General features: G+C 37.6%; 1 protein-coding gene across 4 annotated transcripts in view; it reads right to left on the bottom strand.

The window, feature by feature from the left end:
- The window catches only part of PRUNE2 (prune homolog 2 with BCH domain), a 270,984-nt gene that overhangs the window by 97,933 nt on the left and 161,463 nt on the right, over window positions 1-11,588 (bottom strand). For all 4 annotated transcript variants that reach the window (XM_082614415.1, XM_082614414.1, XM_082614413.1 and 1 more), the window contains exon 7: window positions 1,351-1,509. In XM_082614415.1, the coding sequence (XP_082470541.1) occupies window positions 1,351-1,509 (159 nt within the window). The remainder of the gene's footprint in view (window positions 1-1,350; window positions 1,510-11,588) is intronic.

The following is an 11,588-nucleotide window of genomic DNA, read 5'->3' on the forward strand; positions in this document are numbered from 1 at the left end:
CATTCATATCTGGACTTGAGAGGGCACAGAGAGGCTGGAGAGTGACTTCAGTCATATATCAAGAAATGGATCTCTTGGGGGACAGAAAGTGAGGATGTCAAAGAAGGGAGTTGAGACTTCACCTCTAGCCACCTGTGGGTAGACCAGTTGTCTAATCCATTAGTGAGGAAAGATAAGTGATGGAACCGTTCTATGTCCATGTCATCCATATTATAATGAATTACATATGTTCTCATATTAGTTATTAAATACACCTGCTTTGGCATACCCACTGCCCTATTTTCGTTAATTTTGTCTATTTCTTATATTTCCAAAGCCTTGGGTTAAAAGACTCTGTTCTCAACCAAGAAGATCTGACTGATTACCCAATAAGAATTTTAGTACCCGGAGAAAAACTTTTTTTTTTTTTAAACATATATGAATGTTTTTCTCAAGACATATCCAAGGTGTCAACGTGGTTGTGGTCAAAAAACTAACTTGGATTAAAGCTTCAGATCACAGTTACTAAACACTGGAGACCAAACAGATGTTTAGTCAGGGACTAAACTTTGTTATCACCAGGTAGCAGTCCTCAAGGAAAACGGTACCCAAAGGAGGACTAGCCCTTATTGGGTAAAAAAGATATGATCTTTCTCTTTATGAATTCAGCCTAGAAACGAAACGGTTATGGGGCTCTTTTAAATGCCCCTATGTGGGGTGAAGGGAGTCAAAAGGTACAAACTTCCAGTTATAAAATAAACAAGTCATGGAGATGTCATGTACTGCATGGAGACTATAGTTAATAATACTGTACTGCAGATTTGAAAGCTGCTAAGAGTAGAGAGCAGTCCTCATCGCAAGAAAAAACCTGTCATTATGTATGGTGATGGATTTTAACTGGACTTATTGTGGTGATTATTTCACAACATATCCAAACATTGACTCATTATATTGTACACTCGAAATATAATGTTATCTGTCAATTATACCTCAATTAAAAAAAAAAGGCCAACTTTTATCTCACTGACAATTCTATTTAGACGATTTTTTGGTAATACAGCATCAAAACTAAAAACTAAAAATCTGAATTAAAGCACTGAAAACTAATTAATTAGTTAATTAATTAATATAGCATCAAAACTAAAAACTAAAAATCTGAATTAAAGCACTGATAAATAAATAAATCATTAACTAACTAACTAACAGAATGTGCAAAATACCCCCAACATTTCTTAAAACTCAAACTCTAGGACCTTATCTCTTGGACCAATTTCTTTAAGTCAGCAGTCCATGGCCGTCTTCCACCGCATGTTCTGAGAGCCAGCAGGAGGGGAGATGCAGTGAAATGTGCTGGGTCAAGGAGGTCCTTACCTGACTGCACAGCTCTAGGTTCTCAGAGTACACAGCGATCTGTCGTCTGGGCTGCTGCTCCTCCGACAGGTAGTTGGCCAAGAGGATGAGGACATCAAAACCGAACTTGTCTGAGAATGCTTTCAAATCACTGGTGATACTGCTGTGAAACATACAGTCCTGAAACAACAGTCAATTTGATATTAATGTCAAACTGCCCAGCTCTGGGGAGTTGTGCCACAAATTTGTCCAGTCTTAGGATGTATTACCACTGATACTTATTATTAGATGCAAATGAAATAAACACTTTGCTTTGAGAAAGTTTGGAAATTTTCATGCTATTGCTTAAAATATACTTTTGCTTTTTTTGTTTTGTTTTCCTAAACCAGGAAAGGAAGGCATCTTTGCTATTATTATTAAGAATAGTTTAGAGAGGAACAAATAGCTTAACACCTTTTTCCTAAAATGTTTATTCAAATACTGACTTTGTAAAACATACTTTTCCTTTTATTGTTCATTGGACATAGGAATGTCTGCTGAATATTATTATTGATACAACCCACTAGAAAAATAGGAGGAAGTTATTGTTCTTTTCTATAAGTGTTTTCTAATGGTTATCATTAACTCCAAGCAGAATTCCTAAAGATGGATTTAGCTGAGTCTACTGAATGCCTTTTATTCCAGTGTAGAAGTATAGGAGATTTGTGTTAGGGATGTGATGTCAGATCTGCTTGCTCTAAGTGGTAGCTAAGGAGGAATGAATAACTGTGGAAAAGGGACCCATTACCGCAGAGTACCCAGACCTGTGACTCACATCATCTGTGGAAATGTTCTGGCCTTTTCGAGTTTTATTAACTACAATGAGAACCACTTTGTCAGCAATGGTTGTCTTTCTTAAAAAATAAAATAATTATGCGTGGCATATACTAGTTCTTCAAGAAAAGTTTGTTGAATGACTGGAGAGACATATATACAAAATCAACCTGTGCTACATAATCCTTTATCATAGTGTATATATATATAATAGCACATGTAAATGACAATCATATAATCATCAACTGACAGTCCACTGCTCTACTCAGTGAAAATCACTATGATGTGCATTCAAGAGATATAAAGAATACTAACTTTTTTCTGCTTACAAAGTCATCAGAATTATGCATGCCACTGGTAAAACATTAAAGCAGTACAGAAATGTGTCCCATAGGAAGTGGAAGTACCACGTACCTCCTCCTCAGATAACCATTATGAAGAACTAAACAGTGCAGTGCATATAGGTGCAGATTTTTTTCATGTCCAGATTAATGTTTGCATATGGTAGCCCTTTGACACTTGTGGATTTGATATTTGTGGCTTAGACTATTCACTAGCCACTTAAAATTGCCGTAATACATGTACTCTGTAATTCTGCTGAGCCAAATCTCAAGGTCGATGAGGTTCCCGAGAGGGCACACAAGAAACCTGGCAGTTGGGTGGGCCCAGCCCATCACCAGCTTCCATGCCTCTAGGAGCCTTTTTGTCCACTCCTGAGGCCACTACTCTCATTAAGGCATCTTCAGTTACAAGGTGCACATGGGAATTCACAAAGATCTCAGGATATATTGCTGATGAATACAAAGGATCTATCGCACTGACTTGGTAATGAAATTTATCATGCTCAAATACAATAGCTTTTGGAAGTATGCACATGGTCAGCTTTCATGCTTTTAATTTATTGTCCAAGTGTCATAATAATAATAATCTTTAGGTACTTCAAAAAAATTAATTCACCCACAAAAGAAGTAGATATTTAGAGTGAGCTTTTTTTTAAAAAAAATTGAACCTCCTATTATACACAATGTGCATTCAATAGATAAAATTATTTCAAATCATCATTGGTATTAACCATCAAGAACCTCAATGCTGAGCTTTTTGCCATTAAGAATTGTAAATGAAGATATGGTCCCAAAGGAAAACAGTAATGGACAACTCCACATACATCTTATCTCCAGTGACTGAAGGCTTTGACACAAGAAGACTTACAATTTTCCTTTCAAAATATTTTTTTCATTATGTACATAAACTCATTCCCCCCAACATATTTATAAATGCTTGAAAGAAGACACACCATTTCTAAGAGATTTCACATACAATAACACTTATCACGACACTCCGAGCTGGGTCACTCAAACAAGAGAAGGCTGGTTTTACTGGTACCTCAGCACAAGATTAAGATTCAGTAGAATAAGCATTATTCAAAGCCATACTTGTAGAACATTTGCTATTCAGAAATGTTGGCTGAGCTCCAACCTGTTTGGATTTGTCTGTGTTAGGGACTTCCGTGGTGGTCTAGTGGTAAAGAATCCACCTTCCAATGCAGGGGACGCAGGTTCGATCCCTGGTTGGGGAACTAAGATGGCACATGCTGTGGGGCAACTAAGCCCATGTGCCACAACTACTGAGCCCGCACGCCACAACTACTGAGACTGCACACCGCAACGAAAGATCCCACATACCTCAATAATGATCCCGCATACAGTAACAAACACACGGCGCACGGCCAAAAAATTTTTTAAAAAATAATTAATTAATTAAATTATGGCTCTAGGATCTTGCTAAACTCAAGTCCAGTGGCACTGGCACTATCAGGCATCTTTTTAGAAATGTAGAGTCTCGGGTCACACCCCAGACCTACTGAAGCAGAATCTGCATTTCCCACAAATCCTAGGCAATTCAAATGCACATGGAAACACGAAGAGCACTGCTCTAGGGAGCCATTTTTAATTCATATATTTTCCTGTGAACCAATCCTTTGGGCTCTCTCAATGTAGTCACAGGACTTTTACTGACTCAGGCCCTTAGCTCCTTGCTCCTCACACCAGCCTCATCATAAACATCATCCTGGGGTGTGCCTTTCTTGGCCGCTTTGTTAGAGGTTCTCATTTAGCAGCCCAGGATTGGGTCCAAGAATCTGTAATTTCATTATGTACCTCAAGTGATTCTTAGAATCAAGCTGCTTTGACTAATACTTCCCCAGTTTTCCTATGGGTGGCCCCGAATTCCACAGGATCACATGAGGTATTGATAAAACAAAGATTTATGTGAAGCATTTAGGCATATTAGAGAAATAAAATACTTACATTTTACAGTCACCCCAAAACAGACTGTCAACAACTATGTCCTATCCACCCTAATAAAATTGCCCAAACCAGATTCAATCTCACTGGCTTTAGGATAATGTCAGGAGTTTCGTGTTTAAAACAGAATCAAACAAGGGAATGAGTAAGATTCTTCAGGAATCCGGGAGGCAGGGTCTGTTTGTTCTACTTTTATGCCGGTGCTGTTTGCATAGGACATAATTTATTATTGTCTTTTAGCTACACAGGGAGTCATGTGCGGTAACAGCTCTTATGTTGCTGACAAGCTAGGCTGGCCCTGAATAAATACCACTTCATCATCAACACAACCCAACTGTAGATACAGGTTGGCATTTTATTCCTCCCATCTGCCTTCTACCTGATAAATTAGTGTTTTCGTTACGAGTATACAAATACTATCTGTTAATCTGCTCAAATGCCTCCAAAATGTTTTCCCTACCTTAAGTTAAAATTATATATATATATATCCCACTCAATTTGCCAAAGGTTTAGGAAAGAAAGGAATCCTACCTTCATTTACCACCTAACCCCACCATCCAAACTTCCACATTTGAAATATGACCCCAGCCTGAGATTGCTGCATGGAATTCAGGAAGTTACTTTACTAATCATTACACCTGGGAAATGACTGGCCAAAACCCAGAGTATTCCGACACACTAGTTAGGAAGAATGGGAAAGTGCTCCCTGTCAGTCTTCTGTCACTCATGGACGCAGAGATTAGATCATTAAACATTTTTAGAGGTCATGCATTCTTTTGCTTCAGTAATTCCTAGTTTTGAAATGAGTAGGAAGACCTGAAAACGTAGGGAGAAAAAGGCTTTGTTATTTCCTGGCCAAAAGCAAGGTGTAGATCTCAAGGGCCCTAAGAAGAGGTTGATGATCATAAGGGCAAAGGGCAGGAAAACAGAAATGATGGGGCTCTATTTTAACTAATATGACAACCAAGATAGTGTAGTGTCCAACAGATTTACTATATTAGTGGTTGAAAGTACTTGGACAAATGCAGTGGAAAATTCCATTCTCTCACAAAATTCTATTTTATTGATGTTTCTTATTCCATTGCTCTGAAAATTTTAGTTTTTATTCCATACACGGATAGCTTTAGTGCATCACATGAAATAAAAGTGATCTAAATAATGTCTTATACACATCTGAGTCCTTAAATGTGCATATTCTTTGAAAGCGAAAAACCCACTCTCCTTACATTGCTCATATATTTGTATTTCTATTGTCTTCTGAATCCCTCCTGGCAGGTTTCTGCCCCCCATCATTCCATTGAAACGGCTGTTCTCAAAAGTAAAATCATTTCCAGGTCACCAAATCCCAAAATCTGTTTCCCGTTCTTACTCTAACTTCTCCCAAGAATCTCAAGAGGTTGATCTTCCCTCCTTCTTGAAATATTTAACTCCTTCAATTTCCTGTCATTGCACTCTCCTTGCTTTTCTCCCAACTCACTGGCTACTCCTCAGTCACCTTTGCTAGTTCCTCTCCCTTAGTCAACCTCTAAATGTTCCTAACCCCTTTCTCTTTGTCTATACATTCTCCTTAGTGATTTCATCCAGTCACATGGCTTTCAAACTGCCTATCTGCCAGTGACAACCAAATCACATCCACCTGAACAGTAACCTTGGTTATCCATGTGATATCATCACATCAATGTCTAATAAGCATCTCAAATAAAATACAACCTACCTCCACCCCAGTTTCCTCCATAGCATCAAATGGCACCACCATCCACCCAGTTACTCAAGCCAAACATCTAAGAATTATTCTTGATTCCTTTTCCCCCCACATTCTTCACATAATCCATCAGCAAATCCTGTTAACTTTCCCTCTAAAACATATCTCAAGTCCAGACACTTCCCTCACTTCTCTCCATCTCTGTTAGTGTCATAGCCACAGTTGCCAATATCTCTTCCCTGAACTTGGGTGAGAGCCCTTCAACTGGTCTCCCTGTAGCTGCTCTTGTCTCCTCTCCCTGCGATCAGTTCTCCACACAGGACCAAGAAAGAGCTTTGAAAAAATGTAACCAGAACCATGATATTCTTCTGCTTAAAACCCACTCAAAAGTTTCTCAATGGAATAATTATTATTTACATTGCTTTATTTGCTTTAAAACAGGGAAGAGACAGGTTTAGTGTCCTCGAGACTGAGTTCTTATAAATCAATGAGAAAAAGCAGACATAGCAATAGAAAAAATAGTTGGTGAATGTAAAAGACAATTTACAATTGAAATACCTGAAACCATTAACAATCAAAGAAATCCTCTGATAAGAAAATGTTTCATCTTCTCTTTTCCTATGATTGGTAAATACGGCTGAATGGGCATTCTCATACACTGTTAAAAATATATTCTAAAGAAATAATCATATATACACACAAAAGGTTTGTGGGCAAAGCTTTTCACTGAATTATTACTATAATAACTAAAATTTGAAACAGTCTAAATGTCCAACAATAGAGAACTGGTTCAATAAATTATGGAACAGTAACATAAAAGAATATTATGCTGCTATTAAAAATCATGCTATCAAAGAATACTTAATGACACAAGAAAAGATCATAGTGTAAAGTAGAAAATAATTTCTATAATCATATAAAATTAGAATGTCATTTCTATAGGTATTCAACTAATATATATTGAAGTTAACATATGATGGATATTAAGATACCTTGATATTAAAGTTGTCATAATTTAGCCAAATTGCTAATCTATAATCTGATTGTGTCTCTCCACTATTTTAGGACACTCTCTCCAAGGTTCGTAGTAAAGACTTTGGAGGTTAACTCTGGCTTCGCCATTCACTAGCTGGGTGCCTTGAGTGAGTTTCTCTCATCTCTCTGAGCCTTAGAGTTCCTCATCTGTAAACCCTCACCTCATAACACTGTTGTGAGTACTAAGGACATATGTGTATCAAAAAGCAGGCCCAGTGTTTGGCATATAGTAGACAGTAAATGTTAAATCCCTTTCCTTTCCTGATTCTTCAACTATCAAAAGGTCGTTCTTAGGATTCATGGGAGTAATTTGATTCATAGAAAGTATTTCACAAATTCTTCGTATGGGAACTGAATATTCATATTACAATTCCTTACCTTATATCCTTTATAATACTGTGAACTTTTAAAGAATAATCACACACATCTTTTAAGTCATTAAAGTGATTCACATGTAAAATTCCTAGATATGAGACGACAGAGGAAGTTACATATGAAGCAAAGTCATTTAAAAAGTAATATAAGATATAAAAACTCTGGGTCAGGCAGTGTTTCTCATTAATGGATCCTTTATCCTTAATTCCAAGTTAGACTCAGTGAATGAGCTTCTGTTTGCCACTATACAAATAAAGCAACAGAAAAGTGTGTAGTGATTTTTTCCTTTAGCCAAATCACCATGGATAGAGCCTTTTGCATCATTCCAAGTGCCATACTACCTTTGAGATAGGCTGGGACCTGGGACCCTTTGCTGCAGTGCTTGCACCTGGACAAACGTCTCCTTGAGCAACCAAATTCAAAGAAACTATAAGGGACTAAAAGTAATTGTGTACATGGGCCGTTGGGACCCAATTATGGACAACAAGATCCAAAAACCTAAAAAAACCCAAAAAAACAAAAACACCCAACTGACACTTCTGAAGAGCAGGGAGCAAAAACAGGGGGTTGGGAGCAAAAGCAGGGTACTGCGCATGCCCCCTGCACTCGACACCACGAAAGGGGTGGGCAGACCACCTAAGCCGCCCCTCTGGCCCGACCCCCTGGACACACCCCTACCCTCACCCCATGTAAGGAACAAGCTTGTCCCCGCCCCCCACCCCCACTTCCGGGAGCGAGCAAGGGAACCTGTTACTTGTTTTCCCTCTCCCCCTCCTGCAGCAGGGGCCCCATTAAAGCCTTGCCTGAATTTCTTGTCTGGCCTCTTATCAATTTCTGTTGATTAAGGAAGACCAATAACCCTGGTCAGTATCACATCCAATGGATTTTATTCCTCGTGCTAGTACTTTCCATTTAGGTCCAGTACTCTGGACTACACACATAATCCAAAACAGTTGTCTCTCTTACAAATTACAAATGAAGTATATTGAGTAATGCTTTTATTAAATAAAAGAAAAATAAATTATTTTCTGATGTCATGGACAAGCTGTTCCCAGATTTATTATGTCTGAAATTTTTTTCTTCTTCCAGGAAATAGAAAAATCAAGTGCGCAGATATAATCTGTAGGTAGGATGCTTGTATAAAAATCATGACCAAGATTAAAACACAAGCTCATACAGCTTCATCTTTGAGAACAGTGAGTCTCAGAAAGATAGTATGACAATCCATAACTACCTTGTAAGCAAAATGGTCAGCATGGATTGCTGAGTTACTGAAATTTATGAGTATAGTTTGACATTTATACTCAGCATAGATTTACTTCTAGACTGAGGACTATTTTATCAAGATATATGAAAAATGCTGAGGTATGTACACAAACGTTCTTACTGAAAGCTTCATGATTTATGCTACCAAAATTCCATTATGATGTTTAAAATATTCAGCAATAATAAAGTCTGAAATTTTGACAGGAAAATGATTTATGAGAACAGAAAATGCATAAATTAAAGAGATTTTATTTATTCTGTTTTTTGTATGCTTTAATTGGTAAGCAAAGATATTCCCCATGTTCTCACCACATGTTATTTTTAAAAAACTCTATGGTTCTTATTTCTATAAGCTAGCCAAGGCATTTTAGTAGTAAAAACTTCACTGGGTCTATTTAAACTATATTATGCATCATATTTTGAAAATAGAGCCAAGCAGTACATGTTATCATCCAAAAAGAGAGCCCTTTCATGAAAAGATTTTGTGAAAATTAAAATACTACAATATATAAATGAATAACAAATATATATTAATATACTTTTCATTTAAACCAATAGTATATTGCCTAAAATGATTTCATCATACACTGCTTCATACATCATACATCATACACTGCTTCTGCATTAAGCACTCTGTTAAATGCTTTACATCATCTCATTTAAACTTTAAGATGTCCAGATGATGTTGGTAACATTATTTCTGTTTTGCATTGAGAAAATGGAGGGTTTAGAAGGTTAAGTAATTGATGTTACACAGCTCACATATATGAAAACAGGACTTGGTCCCAGGTGAGTCTGACTTCAGAGCCCAGGTTCTAACCTATATGTTATTCTCAAATGAAATAATTTTTGAAAGATATTACTAACTCCATTTTTAATTTCATAAAAGTTTTTTGCTACTCCATTTACTTCCATTTGTTATTAATTCTCCCTTGTCACTATACACAAGCAAGCCACATCCTTGATTTTAACCAATGCTAAAAATGTGATGCTTAAGCTTTCTGATGAGTCAATATTATCATGTTTTATGATCAATTTCCAGTTTCTCATTTACTCTATAAAATATTGGTGTAGGCTGACCATTAACTCATGTATGAGCCTAATTGAAAACTTGCCCAAAGAAACTGCTATAAAGTTTCTGGCAGCAATATGTACTTTTTAAAAGTTGGGCATGCATGTGTACACACACAAAAAAGCAGATGAACTGGCATAGTCACGGTTTGTCCGGAATTACCCTCATGTAGTTTTTCTTGCTCTGATACCTTAGACACACAAACAATGGAAGAATCCCCACTTTACCATTTAGTATGTAAAAAAATCTCATCATTTAAGGATGCTCCTAACATTACTTTCCTTCTGCTCAAAAGCCTAGGGAGGGCTTCCCTGGTGGCGCAGTGGTTGAGAGTCCGCCTGCCGATGCAGGGGACACGGGTTCGTGCCCCGGTCCGGGAAGATCCCACATGCTGCGGAGCGGCTGGGCGTGTGAGCCATGGCCGCTGAGCTTGCGCGTCTGGAGCCTGTGCTCCGCAACGGGAGAAGCCACAACAGTGAGAGGCCCGCATACTGCAAAAAAAAAAAAAAGCCTAGGGAAACCAGGAATTAGGATTACAGGAAGGGGGTACAAAGACAAAAGAGGTAATTTTTTTTACCCCAGTGGAGTGGGCATCTTAATACAAACAGCCTATAATATCACCATTGTTTCAAGCAAAGCCCTCTTGTAAAGGCACAACTAACAAAGACTAATTAATGTATCAATCTGCAGATGCTTCAATTTAGGTCAAGCATGTCATAAGTATTAGAGAAGAAACCAAAAATCTTGTAAGCAATCATCCTTGTAAGGTCATCATTTGGGTTGAAGAATTCAAGAATAGAGGGAGACAGCACATGAGTACTGAAAACCACTGTTTTCAAGTCATGGGACAAATAATTATAAACATTTCATTAATGGAGGGAAAGAGAGAAAGAGAGAGAGAGAGAAGGGGGGAGGGGAGGGGAGTGGTAAAGATGAGAGGGAGATTGGGAGATGGTTCATCTGAAAGCACAGTAAGTTAAGGACTTACTGTAAGTTAAGGACTTCTTGAAATTAAATGGGTTGCTTTCAGATCAATCTGAAATTAAGCAAGTTGGCATACTGCCCCATCTTCACTGTCTCCATCATAAGGAGAACCAACGAATGTTACACCAACAGAGAGTTGACCTAGAAAAAGATGCTTATATACTGTACTTCATGAAAGGGAGTCCTAGGTAGCCTCTCACAACTAGTTAATAGTAGATAGACTACTTGGATGTGGGGAGGTTCACAACCAATTAAAGACAAACACGTCATCACCTTATTTATCAGCTCAGCCTAATTTACATTTTCTTTAAGGACAGACCCATAATCATCAAAACTTTTCAATACAGTATGAATTTAAGGACTCAGTGAGAAAAGGGCTAGACTGTTGTTCCACTTAAGGACTCCTTTATTAAAGTTTGTGTATGTTTATAAGGATTTCTATATGGGAATGAATAACTCAGGACCTATGTATAATGGAAAATCCACTCACTAGGCATGCTTTATTTTTGAAATGGTAGAATCTGGGCAACACACCAGCTACCAAATAATAATAAATTATTTCCACAATTGTGTATAGATGTTTGAAAAAAATCCCCATCAGCCTGTTTTGAACCATGAGCTTGAACAGTTATGGTTTTATTTATTTTCCCTTATAAAAAATCATCTAGTTTGAACAATATTTCAATAAAGCAGGAAACCTTCCTTCCTC

This window comes from Mesoplodon mirus, assembly GCF_964341445.2.
Source record: "Mesoplodon mirus genome assembly, chromosome: 1".
Lineage (NCBI taxonomy): Eukaryota > Metazoa > Chordata > Mammalia > Artiodactyla > Ziphiidae > Mesoplodon > Mesoplodon mirus.